The sequence below is a fragment of the Furipterus horrens genome, unplaced genomic scaffold (assembly GCF_987537825.1).
Source record: "Furipterus horrens unplaced genomic scaffold, mFurHor1.1.pri manual_scaffold_11, whole genome shotgun sequence".
NCBI classification, from domain to species: domain Eukaryota; kingdom Metazoa; phylum Chordata; class Mammalia; order Chiroptera; family Furipteridae; genus Furipterus; species Furipterus horrens.
The window spans coordinates 10,056,574-10,072,799 of NW_028327181.1; the positions used below are offsets into that span (position 1 = coordinate 10,056,574).

A 16,226-nucleotide genomic window follows, 5' to 3' on the forward strand; every position below is an offset into this window, starting at 1 on the left:
CTTTTTATAATTAAAATACTTTTTAACTTTAATTTTTATTTAAAATAATAAGCTTGCTGATATTGCATTCAGAACTGCATTGCTGTTCCTTCTTCCTGGAACGTTCTAACCTTGATCTGGGCTTGGTTGGTTCTCTCAGCCTTCCGGTCCCTGCTCAAACAAGACCTCCCCTGAGAAGCCTTCTTCCCACCATCACCCTCCACCACATTCTCCTTCCACCCACATTTCTGTCACATGATTTTACGTCTCTTCATTTATTTGTGGACCTGTTTGTTGTCTACCTTCTCCACAAGAGTGTAAGCTTCAGGAGAGCAAGGTCCTCTACCATATTCCCTGCCCAAGCGTCCGGCACGGAGGCGGCCCTCAACAAGTACCGGAGCAACCAAACCGACTATTATTTGTTGACATCAGCGGTGAGCAAAGGATTCAAGACACAGAAAAACTAAACATGGCCCAAGCTCCTGATGCTTTTGTTCCCATAAACACAACCTTCTGGGGTTAACCCCTCCCACTGACTAGCCCACAGGCATACTTACCTCAGTTAACAGTTATAAGAATTCACTGGCAGTAAAACAAGGAAGGAACCCATGATGAACCATCTCATAAGGAGGCTTTTTGTTAAAAGTGAAAACCCACATTCTGAAGGGAGCGCAGTTCCAGCACATCCACTACCTGAGTGTTCTTCCCCTTAATCATCTCCGACGGCCACTGCTTGGCTGTCCCCAGAAGTGTGCTGGGTAAGCTCCCGAGAACAAGGCCATCAATATGCCTGACGAGCTGGCAGCCTTCGGCTTTCTGAGGCCACTTCTCATTTACCTGCACGGCCCTAAGTTTCTACAGCCCTTTTACGTCTGAGCCCATCTTCATGACAACTCTTCAAGGTGGATGGAGTGGTACTTTTTCCATTTTGCAGGGAGAAAATAGGCTCAGAAGTACCTGGCCGAATCTCATGGCCAAGAACCAGACTCACACCCAGGTCTTCAGACTCCTTTCCATTAAACCCTAAGACCCTTCCTCTTGCCCTCCACTAATCCTACCTAGACATTCAAAAGAACCACCGACCTGGCCTACTGGGCCATCTCTGGGGAGTGAAAGGCAAGGTAGGGAATGTGGAAGGAGAACTCACAGAAGAGGAGAGAATTTAAGAACCAAACACCTGGCAAGAATTCCATTCCATTAGCCAATTCAACACTGAAATCCAAACACTGGGAATGGAGTGATTAGCCAGATGAAACCAAAATGACTGACAGCAGTGTATTCACCAGTTTACTTGCTTCCAGCCGCCTGCCCCCGTCTAGCCTGCCACGTCTTCCACATGCACTATGAAGGCAGGGACCCCATTTCCCTTGCTCAGCACCATACTCCCAGGGCCTAGCACCATGCTTGATACCGAAGACAGCTGATAAACAGATGCACGTTATTATGCTGCTCTCATGCCCATCCACTGGAGTCACGCACCTCAGGACAACTCCAACGGCCTGCTCACCCAACACCAAGAAGAGCACTTTGCACAGAGAACGTGCCTGAGCATGCACCACTGCTCCAGAGACCTGAGGAACCTACCAGTTTGTTCCAGATGTCCCCTTGCCGCTTGGCTCTCGAGGGAAAGACAACGCGCACCAGGAGACAGGTCCAGGACAAGGCCAGCAGCGCGGCCGAGCCGCTGCCCTTACTGCGGAGCGGAAGAGAAGGCGGGGCAGGCAGGAGGTGAGTGCAGAGCAGCAGCCTCCGTCTTAAGGACAAACATCACCACAGGGCCCTGCTCGGTAAGTAGGACCCTCCCTTGGCCTACAACTGAGAACTTGAAACCAGCTCCCAGAAAGCATCTGTGACAATTCAGGACAAAGTGCAGGCCTCATCAGGCAAACTACCATCCTTTTGCACCCACTACCATAAAAACAAAAACAAAAACACAAAGATGGTTTGGCCCATTCAGTGCCTGGGCGGCATCTGGTTTCCCCTCCTGCCACACTGGCTCCTCCCACCGTTCCGAAGGCAGACTGCCGGTGCCATCACAGTTGCAAAGGGAAAAGGGACAGGCATGCTCACGCCCTCCCGATGCAGCTCACCGGCACCAGATTCTCCTGAGTTCGACTCCACCAACCCCCCTGTGGGCCACCACCTTTAAAACTTACCTGGGGACACCTGCTTTGGAGCCAATGCCTGAAGACTGCAGGGAGTGCAGAAGGTTCTTAGCAGTGGCTTCTGGCTGGGCCTCAGCCAACTGCTGGATGGCTGCGTGGAGGGCCCTGCGGGACGGTGCATCTCTAAAGGGAGGAGTGAACGGGATAAGTGAACAAGAGGGCATGGGGCAGGGGTGAGGCGCTGATCTTTCTCAGGAAAATCGGGTTGTACTGTATTCCAGAGGATCAAAGATGACGGGATTAGGAAATAACTAGATAAATCTACCGCCTCCAGAAACTCTGGAAGTAGCTAATAAGGGCAAATGAGCCATTAAGGCTGTAAGGACAACACCTTCATTTAAGGAACACTTACAGGCCTCAAACTAGGCCAAGTGCTTTTGCACGCATGACTGGCGCACACATGGCGTGGCAGGCACTCCTCCAGGCACTTCATACTTTCTAACCACCTATGAGGTAAATAACGGCATCATCCTGTCTGCAGATGAGGAAACTGAGGCTTACGTGACTTGCCCAGGATCCAACAGCTAGGATGTGACCCCGCCCAGACCAGACCCAGGCAGTCAGGCTCTAAACCCCGGGATCCAACCACTGCCCTCGGCCACCACCTGTCTGCACGGAGTGCTCCGGGCTCGGGGCCTGTGGCCGGGACTCACCTGTATCGATGCAGAGTCAAGCAGAATAACCTGCAGAGCCCTTTCACTGCTCCCTCTGGCAGATCTGAAACCAAAGATTACGCAGAGACTAGTCAATAAAAACTGCTTCACGAGCATCTGCTTGAGCCAGGCGTTCTGTCGCACACGATCTCGGCCCCCTGGACATTCCCTGTTCATTTGAAAGAGAATTCCCAAGAGGAAAAGGTAACGACGAAATTGGACTCTAGGAAAACACCAAGTACAGCAAAGCTCTCGGGTGCACATTCGTTAAGTGAATGAAACTAAGGCAATACAAATGGCCTGAAAACTTGACATGCTGGGCCTGACCGGTGTGGCTCAGTGGACTGAGTGCCAGCCTGTGAGCCAAGGGGTCTTGGATTGATTCCTGGTCAGGGCATGTGCCTGGGTTGCGGGCCGGGTCCTTGGTTGGGGGCGTGTGGGAGGCAGCCACACATTGTTGCTTCTCTCTCTTTCTCCCTCCCTCCACCCTCTCTAAAAATAAATACAAAATCTTTAAAAAACAATTTAACATGCTATCGAGTGGAGGTGCTAGCGTGCTGAGACTATCCTGTTTTTCGACCTGGATGCTGGTTACACGGGTGTGTTTAGTTTGTGATCATTCAGTAAGCTGTTCACCTACGCTATGTGCACTTTCCTTTCGAATATACATTCTAATAAATAGTTTTAAAACCCAGGACAAAAATTAAAGCACTATGAGGGGCCGATAAAGGGAAGAACACCCGTACATGGAATGCTTTAACCCTTTGAGTGCCAACATCGCTGTGAGCGACGCTGACAAATTTTCCCAAAAGTGCCAGCATCGCTCCCAGTGACTCTTTCCTGCGGCTATAAATGTAAATAACAATAGAATAATTCGTATTTTATGTTTTGTTCTCTTTCTTTGTGCCTCAGGTTATATGTTGATATAACTTTTTCTCATGTTGATCCAAATTTCGAATTTTTACTCTTGTTCAAATACTGACGTGTTAATGTTTTTATAGACATTTTTCATAAACTCTGCACTTCTCAGCAAAATAGGCTGGCATTTCTCACACAAATTTTAGCAATTACGCATGGTACCCAAAGGGTTAAAAATGCAGCCTCTTGGCCTAATCAATGAGGCGGCTCTGGAGAAGTGGAAAGGAAGAGAGGTACATGTAGCGTGGTGTTAACACGAGCAGAAGTGCGGGAGTAACAGTGCACGATGCCCACGCAGGACACAGGAGGAGGACCCGCAGCGCCCAACGCTTCATCAGTGCGCACAAGGTCCCGGGCCCTGCTCGAAGCACGTCCCACACATGAACCCATTTAACCCCCGTGAGATGGGGACTGTGACTGAGCCCACTTTAAGACAAAGAAAACAAGACACCGGAAACCAAGCAGGCCAGCCGAGTGAAAGAGAAACTTCGGCTGAACAACGGAAGCCAGGCTGGGCCTGCAGATGAGAAGGAGAAGGGTCTGAGTAGAGGGGAACGCAAGCTGCCGTGTAAGACAGACCAGCATGGCGGCACCGAGGGCAGTAGCCCAGGAAGGGCACAGGGCCTCACACTTCAGGGCCGTGACTGATGGCGGGGAAATGAAGGAGGGGCGGGCACCCAGCTCCCCCACGCCCAGGATGCTGTTCTGACCCACTGGATTTGGGGCTCGTTCAGTGACCAGGGAAGAGTGATGAGTGTCAGAGACAGGCTGGCTGTAGCCCAGAGAAGAGTAACAGTAACAGCTCACAGACACCAGGAGGTTACCCCAGCGGGCCAGAGCCCAGAGCCGCGCCCTTCATCGCTGACTGCTGCACTAGAGGCCTGTGGCTGGAAAGATCAGGCACCAGTAAGTCTCAGGGTTCACGTACACGAACGCAGGACTGCGGGGCGCATCAGAGAGGCCTCAGGGCCAGGCTGGGCTGATCCGAGCTGCCCAACTGCACCTACGGTTCACCTGCTCTGAGGAAGTCTTCTGCTCCTCAGCCTGACTGAAGATATCTCACCCCGCCTTCGGTTAGCTTACTTGGTTACCTGCTTCCCTAACAAAAGGAGACGCCAGAATCATGATCACTATGCAATGGCTCCTGCTCAGACTCAGGAAACTGAGAACAGACGAGGATGACTTTGTGCAGCGGTAGTTAACTTCCCACAATCAGCTTGCATATCAAAGGCTGTACAATTTCAGGGTGATTGAAGCGTAAAATCTCCCCTGAAAGATCTTGAAGTTCATAAACTTTGCCCATACACATCATGCTCCTTCCTCCATAACAGGGAAAAAGTGTAGTAGCATTCAGCAGCAATTCAGCAGGGAGAGTCACCCATCATGGTTCTGAAGGTGTGTACAGATGGGAACTTGTCACACAACAGCCTTTTCTAACTAGAACACTGTTAGGAAAAGTGACCAGAAAGACTTTTGAAGGTGCTATAAAAGCCACACACTAAAGCATTAAGACATGGGAGACTCTGAGAAGCTCACAAACAGCAATTTACTTCACTGGCACACCACTTTAACAAGCTTGGGTATGTTACCAGGCAACAGCGGATCAGAAGCAGCAAATGACAACCTGGGCAAAAGAGTGGGAGACACTGAGCTCTGGACTAACAAGAGGTGAAAGCTGACAGAAAGGGAGACCCAACTCTACACAGCCATGGTTCTCGAACTTCAGAAAACACAGGAATCGCCCTGAGGGTTTGTTAAAACACAGAGGCTGGGCTCCCCTCCCCGCCAACCCAAGGTTTTTGAATTGGTGTTTCTGGGGCGAGCTGGGAATTTGTATCTCACACCAGTTCTGAGGTGATGCTGCTGCTGCTGGACCCGGGACCCCACTTTGAGGACACCGCTGCACTGCGACAACACACGGAAGGAAACTCAAAAACCAATTAGGACCGACTGGACCAAGGCAAACTAGTCTTACACACCCCAACTGGTGGCAGGGAGAGCCCTCAGTTACGGTACAAAATCAGAATGACTATGTGTTTAGCGTTTCCAAAAATGTGTTTCCCAGACCCTGAACAGGTTTTCAAAAGGGGTGGAGGGTGTTCAAGGAAAATATGAAATTAAAGAAAGCTCAATAAAATTTAAACACATTGCTGGAATATGTTGTAAACCTCCCAGTGGGCATTAAAAAATGTAACATCTCCCACACTTGATGTTGGAATCCTTTACTGGCCAGTCACCTGTTACCATCGTGCTGAGTTTCATAGAACATCGATTGGAAAAAGGATGACCCAAGTCATAAAGAAAATGTTTTTGAATCTGGTACATTCTTAAGGAAGACTGCTGGGCCGTGGCTGGTGTGGCTCAGTGGATTGAGCACCAGCCTGTGAACCTAAGGCTGCTGGCTGGATTCCCAGTCAGGGCACATGCCTGGGTTGCGGGTTCGGTCCCTGGTTGAGGGCGTGCAAGAGGCAACCAATCACTGTTTCCCTCACATTGATGTTTCTCTCCCTCTCTTTCTCCTCTCTCTAAAAATAAATAAATAAAATCTTTAAAAATTTTTTTAAAAAGCCCTGGCTGCTGAGGCTCAATGGATTGAGCGTCGGCCTGTGAGCCAAGTGTCGCGGGTTCGATTCTCAGTCAGGGCACATGACTAGGTTGCACGTCAGGTCCCCAGTTGGGGGCACGAGTGAGAGGCAACCACACAGTGATGTTTCTCTCTCTCTCTTTCTCCTTTCCTCTCTCTCTAAAAAGAAAAACAAACAAACAAATAATTTTTTTAAAAAAAGGTTGTTGGTATCTTTTATAATTGTTTCCAATTAAAATGGTTAAAAGTGTTAAAAGCCTTTGGTACCTAAATGGATAAACCAACCCAATTGTTTCAATGCAGACTATACCAAGCAAATACAGAAAGTCAAGGCAGAAGTTGTTACAAGGAGGAGAAAGGCGGCCATGGTTCTAAACAGAAAACAATTCACCTTGAAACGGAATCATCTCTAGGCCGTATGGGTGGAAAATAAATACCTTTTCCAGCAACACACTTCCCAAGGTCGCTGAGGATTTCTCTCCGCTCCTTCACACTGGCTGTTGTCACCTTCCCTGCAAAGCGCTTCAGTGTCTCAGAAACCTGTGAAGACCAAGCCCACAGAGAAAGTTTCACCAGGCAGACTACAAAGCGATGCATGTGACAGGGAGGAGCTCTCTAGCCCAGGGTTTCTCGGCCTCCACACCACCGACACTTTCGGCCGAATAACTGTGGCGGGGCGCAGCTTCACCAGCACTGCTGGCCTGCACCCCAAGACCTGTTACAGCATTCCACTCCCTCTGCCCCTGGTCTAACTGTGCAAATTGCCTCCACCTGTTGTCAAATGTCTCTCGGGGGGCAAAAGCACCCCTAGGTGAGATGCACCGCTCTAACACGTTAAGCGCCCAGCCTGTTTTGTCTTCCTTCCCGTTTAGCCCCCATATCCGACTTCCCCGATAGCTGGCAGCCGGAGATCTGCGTAAGGCTGCGAGGAGACTGCAGGTATATCTTCAGATGCATTTCTTGTACGTATTTATCACAATCTGTACTCTGTGTTCTTTTAGAAATGCTTTCTAAATACTTTAGAAAAGTATACTCTCAGTCACCAGTGACTGACGCGGTCCGAGTGGGAAGTACAGTGCCAGTCACCGGTGACTGACATGGCACTTAACATGTTAACCCAGACAGCCAACAAGTCGCTGTAACTTACACTTGAACAAAGAGGCAGGACAAAAGGCAAAAACCTCAGGACAGAAAATATCTGTGCAGAATTATGCAAATTCTAGTGAGGAGCTACTATGTGCCATGTACGTCCCCTTTATTATTGTCACACATTAACCTCCCACAGGGGCACATCACCCTAGCAAGCCAACAGTGGGGCGTGAACATACTGGCAAAAGGGTGAAGAGGGGCTGAGAATGAATCCCAGCTCTGCCTCTTACTACCTGTGGACACTCATTCAAATCCTATCATCTCCTTGGTCTTCAGTTTCTCCATCTATACAATGCAGATAAAAGCACCTACCCTCATGACTGTTATGGCTCACATGACTACATACATGTGAGATAATGTCCACAGAGCATCCCAAACACAGAGCTGGCTACTACTGCCAACCAGCCTTCAACATAGGCAGCATTTCACCGGTGACAAAGGAACTAACTCTGAGAAAGAACTGGAGTTAAGAGCCATAGCACCTGCATTTTTAAAACTAAACCTGAAACCGATAGGTCTATAAACCGATGCTAAGCAGTCCTTAGCTTTCAACCCCCAACCGAATTACCACAGGGACATAAGCCTAAGACTCAGAGAGGAGGGTGGTTTATAAACGTTCCTCAATATTCTCCTGAGCAATGCTCTACAAAGTGGGCAGGTCATGGAGCAGGGCATGGTACCCAAGTAGCTAACACAATGGTGCCGTCATCTTTTCAAGTGTATTTCAGACAGGGCTTATTAGGAAAATAAGATTCAAGGGTGCAGAGAAATAAAATAATGCAGTTTTCCTTATACTTCTATCCCTGCTATAATTCTACTGGTAATTAATAAACTCATGTCCAATACTGTCTTCTGTGTAAATGATTTATTGTTTTAAAATCAGCTTTATAGTCACACATGCATAGAATTCAAGAGTCAAGAGTCTGGGAGGTTTGCTGTAAGGACCAGTCCCCTGTTCTTATTCTCCAAGGGCAACCCCTCTCCCCAATTCTGGCTTACAGTATTCTGGTAGTTACCTCCTTTATCTCTAAATAACTTTCTTGTGCTGCTACTTGTGATGTCTCCATTTTACTGACTTTCTACCATAGCTCTTTTTTCTCTTCAGTCCCACCCCACATACCCTCCCTGTGTTCCCTATATAATTCCTGTTTCATGAAATGGGCTGGCTCAGTAGTCAGTGTTAACATTATACAGAGTATTAACTCCCATTTAATAAAACTGTGTTTACTATCCTGTACGGCTTTTTAAATTAACCCTCAAGTTCGTAATTGCCTTTTCCCACGTCATCTGTTTGCCTTGTTTTATCTGTTCTAAAAAGTAACTCAATCCCAGAATGTTTGCTGTCTAAATCTCAAGACATTTGGGCAAACCAGGTACCCTACCAAATTCCATCTTTCTGCAGAAGTCTCTCCAAGAGCTTTCTGAGCTGCTCCCATTTAGCAGGTAATCCTCTATAGCTGGGACCCTGAAAATGTAACCTCCCCTGTGTTTGGGTGAAGCCCAGCCTCCATTTTATGAAGTACTTGTCAGTTCGAAAATGTTCTAGCCTCCTATTTAATTAAGTTTGTCTAAACACAGAATTCTAGGTTCAAATCATTTCCTTTAGAAGACTGAAGACATTTCTCCACTGAGTTCTAGTTTTCAGTGTTGTTGTGAAGTCCAGTGCCATTCTGATTCTGGATCCCTTGTACAGGACCCAATTCTCGCCCCCTGGCAACTTCCAGAATCTTCTTTGTGTCAAACACTCTAAAATTTCACCCGAATGTTCTTTATTATGAGTCTATTTTCATCCACTGTGCTGAGCATTTTTGGTCTGAACATATCCTTCAGTTCAGGGAATGCTTCTTGAATTATTTTCTTGATGATTTCCTTGGATATTGGACCTCCTGCACTAGTTCTCCCAGTGATCCTGTTTTACACTTTTTTTTTAAGTATATTTTATTGATTATATTGTTACAATAGTTCCAATTTTTCCCCTTTGCTCCCCTCCGCCCAGCACCCCTCTGTTTTACACTCTTGAAAGAGAAAACTTTGTCTTTTGATAAAGTGGAGAAAGCTGGGAATCTGACTGCTTCTGAAAATGGCTGTCAATCAATCCTCCTAATTTAGCCCCTCCTTCTCTCCCACACTTCCAGAGGTTAGCTGATACCTCCAACTTCCATGGGCTCAGAGATTCCGCAATGTACAAGTAAACATGATGTAAATCGGGTTGGTTCTCAGCTTTCCTAAATGTTGCCTTACTGTTCGTTCTCCTTGGGTCTGCTAAATCCTTTCCCACTAATCACTTTCTAGCTACCAAAAGCTGCTGTTGTCTGCTCCCCATTCCCCCAATCTTTGTGGGACTTTAAAAAAAAAAACCTTATTAGTTTCAGTGAGGTCTGAAGAGATAGCAAAAATGCACGCATGTATACAATCTACCCTCTACCAACATAAAAGGAGCTCTACCTTATCTCACTGAATCCTCACAACAACCCTAGAATTCCCACGCAGCTGTTTTTCCAGGACAGTATTAAATTCCTGGCTACAGCTTCTCTCATAAAGACAAAAGAGATTTCCCAGGTTCAAGGGTCTTCCTTTCCTTGATCAGAAAAGAAGTGTTACACACTCGAGACCCTGTCAGAACAAAACTGAGAAAGGCATCCTAAGATCCTTCAGAAGAGTCACTGACTGTTGATACCAGATGCAAACAGCTTTCAAGTTCACAGGTTTCTCTCCAGAGTAGCATGTCCACTAGAACTTTCTGTGATGATGGCCCTGTTCTTTAGTTCTGTCCAATACAGCAGCCACTAGCCACCTGCAGCTACACATGCACTGAAATGTGGCAAGTACAGCTAAAGAACTGCATTTTTAACTTTATTAATTTAAACTAACTGGTGTAGCTATTTGGCTAAATTAGCCACGTGACTAATGGCTGCCATACTGAATAAATACAGCTCCAGAGGGGTTTTCTTTTTTTTTTTCTTTTTGCACTTTAGTGTTAAAATATTCAACATGTGCTCTGCCAATCCCCTTAGAAATACCCAACAGACTTAAGCTTTCAAAATAACTCAACTTGAAACAAATTACTTGCCCCTTGCACAGGAAACTCGCAGTAAGTATCACCATCTGGCATCACGGCCACCATATCATAATCAATAATTTCCTCACCCTGAAGACCCAAGTGAACCAAGCTGTCCTTTAGACACCTGCGTTTTTTTCTCTTGATATCGTCTTTTCACTCTAAAAAAAAAAAAAAAAAACTACAAACCAGGCTGGGGTGTTCTCAAGTCCTTCCCTGAACTACAAGGTACCCATGGTCGACAATACATACTCAAGGGTGACAAGACTCTTTCTAGGTACTGACAGATTTTTTTTTTTTAATCTGACCCTGGACCTAATACTAACAACTAACGGATAAGCAGCTCTACTTTTATCTCATTGAGTCCTCACAACCACCCTAGATGTATTATTTTAACCCCATTTCACAGATGAAAAGACTGAGACTTGGCGGGGTTAAGTCACTTGCCCAGCGTCTCATAAATACCGACGAGCTGGAGCTCAAACTAAGTTCGGTACGGACACAGACTACCCTGCAAGTTCCGACACACAGGACGTGCTCCAGAAACGTTTGCTGAATGTGAAGTTTAAGCAAGAGTTGGCGCTGGCCAGGCTCAGTGGCGGGGGTTGTCGGACAATGGGAGTTGAGTCTCCAAAAGGAGAACTTCAGCTATTCAGGGCTGGGGAAGTCCGCGCCGGGGTCCAGGCCGGAGTCCCTGACTCCTCGAGCCCAAGTTCGGTCCGCGCCTCCCGGGCCAGGGGCCGGGCTGGAGCCCGAGCCGGAGCCCCGAGGGAACTGCCCGAGGCGGCCCCGGGGCCGCGCCCTCCGTAGCCGTCGCCCCCGGAGCCCCTGGGCCAGCTACACGAGCGGTCCCGCCCGGGGGCCGCTGCCCGCACCCACTCGCCGGCCGCGTTGGCCCCGCAGCCACCCGCCTCACCTGCGTGTCCGCCGCCATCCTACCGGCGCTGACTCAGGAACCACTTCCGGAGCGCTTCCGGGTCACGGCGCGGGGACACGCGGCAGGGCGAGACCTGCAGCCCGCTCTGGCCACGGCTTGGCGCCCTCGGGCGGAACGGCGGTCGCCGCTGCACTACCCGGACTCGGAAGTCTGGCGGACGGACCCAGTGCCCGAGCCCTCCCCAAGGCCTGCTCCTCAGCCCGGGTATCCATCCCGGCGACCTCGGCCTGGCTTCGTGGGAGACGAGTCTGGGGATTTTGTAACTCAGTGAAAGCGCCCTGCAGACTGCTACGCGGAGTCCGCAGGTCTAATTTTTTTTTAGAGAATGATAGTTTCCTAGATGGCAGGAAGTGACCTATGTAAAAAGGAGACAGGGAACTAGTGTCTTGTCCTGTTTGTAACCCAGCGGTGGACAAAGGTGTTAAAAAAACAAGGGTGGATATGGTTGTCGGGGAAGGATTCAGGAGCTGAGGAGCCTGCCCAAGGGCAAGTCCAGAATGCCCCAGGCTGGGTGCTGGAGCCCAGGCTACAGGGCAGGAGGCTAAGAGGAGGGAAGGGCCCCATGGCCCTCGGAGTTATTTTTTATAACTAGTTTAGAGAATGCGGTCTGCACAGCTGTTATTGCCCCTCTATTAGCAATGGCTTTTGTACTTTTGACCGGAGACCAAGTCACAACAAATACATCCTTGTAGGATTCAGGACTGCCCTTGTAACAATCAGATGTTTTATCTCTTTAAAATGATGGTCACCATCCAGTTTGAAAAACTGAGTGGCACATCACTGAGTGCTTATCTTTACTGACATTAAACCTACTCGAATCTTAAAGGAACTCAGATTAGTGGCCCATGGCCATGGAAATAATTCTTGTATAAAAAAAATAAAAATTACCCCAATAAATCTTAATTTTTACAAAAAGAAAAAAAATTAGTTAAAGCTGGCTGGGCCTAGAAAAAGTATTGAATGTTAGGAGACCATCATTACATTTACAAAGGACACCCAAATATCAACTCCAAATAAAGCTCTATGGTTTTAGTTTCTAGCATACAATATTATAAACCTCAAAACAAAATGACGAGTACAGAGACTTTTAAGAGAAGTAAGCCTTTATTTCCTTGCTTCACAAATAAAGCTGGCTGAGCTGGTTGCTTTTCGGTGATTAATCAAAGAGACCAAATCCCATATCCTCGTCCGACTCCTCCGACTCCTCCTTTGCTTCAACCTTGGCTGGGGCTGCGGCAGCAACAGGAGCAGCAGTGGTGGCAGCGGCCACAGGGGCAGCAGCCACAAAAGCAGATGGATCAGCCAAGAAGGCCTTGACCTGAAGCAAGGGGAAAAGTTCACAGTCAAAATTGTCACCCATAACCCATCAGCCTTTGTAGAGCTCTAATTTAATGAACAACCTCAAGACTTCCCTGAAAGAGACCCTTACCCATTAACTAACCCCTCTTTGGGCCTCTTGCCATTTCCAAAGTCAAGGGCACACCCCCCTGCCCCTAATCCCTCAAGTATACTTTAAAAAAATGTATCTGCTATGTAAAATACCATCATAAAAGCGCTCACTCAGCAGGCTGCCATTTATCCTCTTGCTAACTGCCAGACCCACTACGGTCCTGGTAGGTTCTTTTTACCTTTTCAGCAAGTGGGAAGGTGTAATCAGTCTCCACAGACAAAGCCAGAACCCGCTTGTACCCATTGATGATAGAATGTGGTACTGATGCAACAGTTGGGTAACCGATCTGCAGACACACGCTGGCAACATTGCGGACACCCTGTGGAGGCAGGAAAATTTACATTTTACAAGAGAGGGCTTAGAGAAAAGATAATGAAGTCCAAGCAAAGCTCAATGGCAGACAAGACCGGCTGGACTGGCATCTTAAGTGTCACACCGGATACTTCATCACACACTAAATACTTCTGGGCAGGGCAATTCAGACCCAGTGACTCATAAATGCTTTTTACCCTTATTCACAACATAGGTATTCCCTATACAATAACGATGGTGATTACAAAAGCCACCATTTTGTAAAAAATATAAACTGTTAACATAACTGTTGAGTTCCACGAGAGAAAAATGTTAAAACTCATGCCATAAGGGAATTTTCCATCCACAAGTGAAATTTCCAAAAAGCCAGAGTTAATCATACGTTATTGCAGTCCCTAGAATAGCCCTCACTACGTGCCCAGCACTGTTTCTAAGGCTTTATATTCACAACTTCATTCTTCCCCAACAATCTTTTATCGATAATGTCATTTCACAGAGAAGGAAACTGAGGTAGACAGATTAAATAAACTGTCCTTGGTTACAGTTGGTTTCAATGGAGTGGCCAAGATTCAGCCTGAAGCTAGACATGCTCTTAACCATTACGAGAAAGAAGAGACTAGAATGGGCAGCATGTACCTCCAGGAAGCGGGAATGCAGAGTTTGCTCTGTGATGTCAAGCACTTCCGGGTTGTAGATGCTGCCATTGTCAAACACCTGCTGGATGATCAGCCCAAAGGAGAAGGGGGAGATGTTCAGCATGTTCAGCAGGGTGGCTTCGCTGGCTCCCACTTTGTCTCCAGTCTTAATCAGCTGCACATCACTCTGAAGAAAAAGGTAATAGTTGGCAGTGTAACATCCTGCAGACTGACCGCCACCAAGAGGAGCCACCACTACTGGCCTGACTAGCATTGGCAAGCCAGGTCCACTCACCAGGATTTCAATGGTGCCTCTGGAGATTTTAGTGGTGATGCCCAAAGCCTGGAAGAAGGAGGTCTTCTCTGGCCCCAGACCAGTGTTCTGGGCTGGCACAGTGACTTCACATGGAGCAATGGCACCGGCACGTGCGGCAGCTGGCACCTGAGCAAGAAACAAGAACCGTGAGTTCTCTCTCCACAGATACAACCTGAGAATGGTCAGTTTTGCTTTTTTTTTTTTTAATTTATTCCTTTACTCTTTATTATATATTTTTTTCCATTACCATTTAGTCCCCTTATACCCCCACCCCGTTTTGCCTTTAAAGAACCAAAACTAATTAAGGTCTCTTTAGCCAACCTGATTCTCCTCTTACCTTATTGGCCAGCAGCATGTCCCTGATCTCAGTGAGGTCCTCCTTGGTGAACACAAAGCCCACATTCCCCCGGATATGAGGCAACAGTCTACAAAGAGAAGTTTACAGAGAGGCCGGTCACCTTTCAGCACCATTCTTCTCCAGGAAAAGGGAGAAGGGACAGAGGAGGACAAAGATGGCCAGAGAATTAACTGACTTCTCCAGAGCTGGGTTGTTTTCCAGGTGCCCTCGGATGGCCTTGCGCATCATGGTGTTCTTGCCCATCAGCACCACAGCCTTCCCGCGGAGGGACATGCGGATCTGCTGCATCTGCTTGGAGCCCACATTGTCTGCTCCCACAATGAAGCATTTTGGATAATCATCCAGAAGTTGCTACAAAAACCAGCCAGAAACAAGCCAAGTTTAACAGGAAGAAGGGGGCGGGGGGGACATCAGGAGAAACCAAACCCCACAGCGACGGGTTTCCATCTCACTCCCTTTCTTCTATGCTTTTGAAGTGACTCTGAACTCAGACATTGGGCCAGCTCCTCCCCCTTGGAGACACCTGAGTTGTAACACTGCCGATCTGTCCAAGATTTGCTTGCTGAGTATGAATAGTGAAAACCGGGTCTGCACATTCAATCCAAAAGATTTTTAATTTTAGCTCCCATTTTTTAATTTTCCCAATTAGGAGGTATGTTTCTGACTCACTAAAATGACTTAAAAGAAAAAACTGTTCCAAGTAAGGCTGGATTTATAGCATTCAAAACACAACATAAAGTAAATACGATGAAAACTTACTGGAAGAACCTAGGTTATGGGTGTACCATTATTGTACAATCCTGCTAAACAAATATTGTGTCTAAAAACCTTCCTGAGAAATGAGCAAGGAAACAGAATAAGCTCCACATTCTGACAAAAGCACTGTCAGAATTTCTGGGTAGGGAGGACCAACTTCAAGGTCTTCCAAAAGGTAACATGCATTTGCACACTGAGCTTCTTGACGGGACCTAAATATGCAGCAACTTGCCTTTTTATACTGAGGCACTCACTTCCTCACACCTTCCCAAAGATGGAAGCAGAGGAATAAAAGTACGATGAGCGCTATTTGGATGCCAGACCTGGGAACGAATGCCACTCAGTTACCTTAGGTGTCCCTTAAACTGCCTGAGCCTGTTTACCTGCAACAGGTGGGGTGGCACGCAGATCTCTGTAAATTCTAAAGACTAAAATGAGATTTGCCTAAAATAGCCCAATTCAGCAGGTGACTGTCCCTATCAGCCCGCGCGCGGCAAACTGGGCGCCTCGACCCACCCCGCACTTACGATGATCTTAAGGAAGTAGTTGGACTTCCAGGTCGCCCTGTCTTCCCTGGGCATCACGGCGGTGCGTCAGGGATTGCCACGCAGGGTTTAAAGACGATGTCACTGAGGAGAGAGAGAGGGAGCTCAGACACCCCGACTCCCGTCCCCACCGCCCCGCCGGACTCAAAGCCAGAGGCCTATATGAAGCAGGCCACACGTGCGCGACCGCCGGCCTGGCCTGGGTTGCCGCCGCCACCACTCGGAGAGCGCGAGCCGCTGCCGAAGCCCCAGGTCACATAGGCCTGGACCCCACGGGCCCCAAATCTCTCCGTAAAAACGCCCATCCTTCCCGCAGCCAGTCCCCCGGCGCCACGGCCCACCCGCACCAACCTCTCACGAGGGCGCCTGGCAAGAGGAAGGCCTCGAGCCGGCGCGCACCTTTTATAAGTG

The 16,226-nt window shown here is 48.0% G+C and overlaps 2 protein-coding genes across 2 annotated transcripts in view; both read right to left on the reverse strand.

The window, feature by feature from the left end:
- GCN1 (GCN1 activator of EIF2AK4) overlaps positions 1-11,466 on the reverse strand; it is a 54,862-nt gene extending 43,396 nt beyond the window's left edge. Inside the window, exons 1-5 of the mRNA XM_090292633.1 lie at positions 11,423-11,466; positions 6,737-6,839; positions 2,798-2,861; positions 2,136-2,267; positions 1,564-1,672 (exon numbers count right to left, since the gene is read on the reverse strand). Coding sequence (XP_090148759.1) covers positions 1,564-1,672; positions 2,136-2,267; positions 2,798-2,861; positions 6,737-6,839; positions 11,423-11,440 — 426 coding nt within the window. The 5' untranslated portion in view covers positions 11,441-11,466. The remainder of the gene's footprint in view (positions 1-1,563; positions 1,673-2,135; positions 2,268-2,797; positions 2,862-6,736; positions 6,840-11,422) is intronic.
- Positions 11,467-12,528: 1,062 nt separating this feature from the next.
- RPLP0 (ribosomal protein lateral stalk subunit P0) lies at positions 12,529-16,226 on the reverse strand. Its single transcript, XM_090291905.1, has 8 exons — positions 16,167-16,226; positions 15,798-15,899; positions 14,690-14,865; positions 14,494-14,581; positions 14,136-14,282; positions 13,842-14,027; positions 13,072-13,212; positions 12,529-12,761 (listed from the first exon to the last, which is right to left on the reverse strand). Exons 2-8 carry the CDS (start codon positions 15,849-15,851, stop codon positions 12,600-12,602), a joined length of 954 nt encoding a protein of 317 aa, XP_090148031.1. The 5' UTR covers positions 15,852-15,899; positions 16,167-16,226; the 3' UTR covers positions 12,529-12,599.

Coding starts and splice junctions, on each gene's coding strand:
- RPLP0 (XM_090291905.1), bottom strand. CDS start 15,851: ATGCCCAGGGAAGACAGGGCGACCTGGAAGTCCAACTACTTCCTTAAG. Junction 14,866..15,797: donor ACTACTTCCTTAAGATCATC/GTAAGTGCGGGG, acceptor TGGTTTTTGTAG/CAACTTCTGGATGATTATCC. Junction 14,028..14,135: donor GAGGCACCATTGAAATCCTG/GTGAGTGGACCT, acceptor CTTTTTCTTCAG/AGTGATGTGCAGCTGATTAA.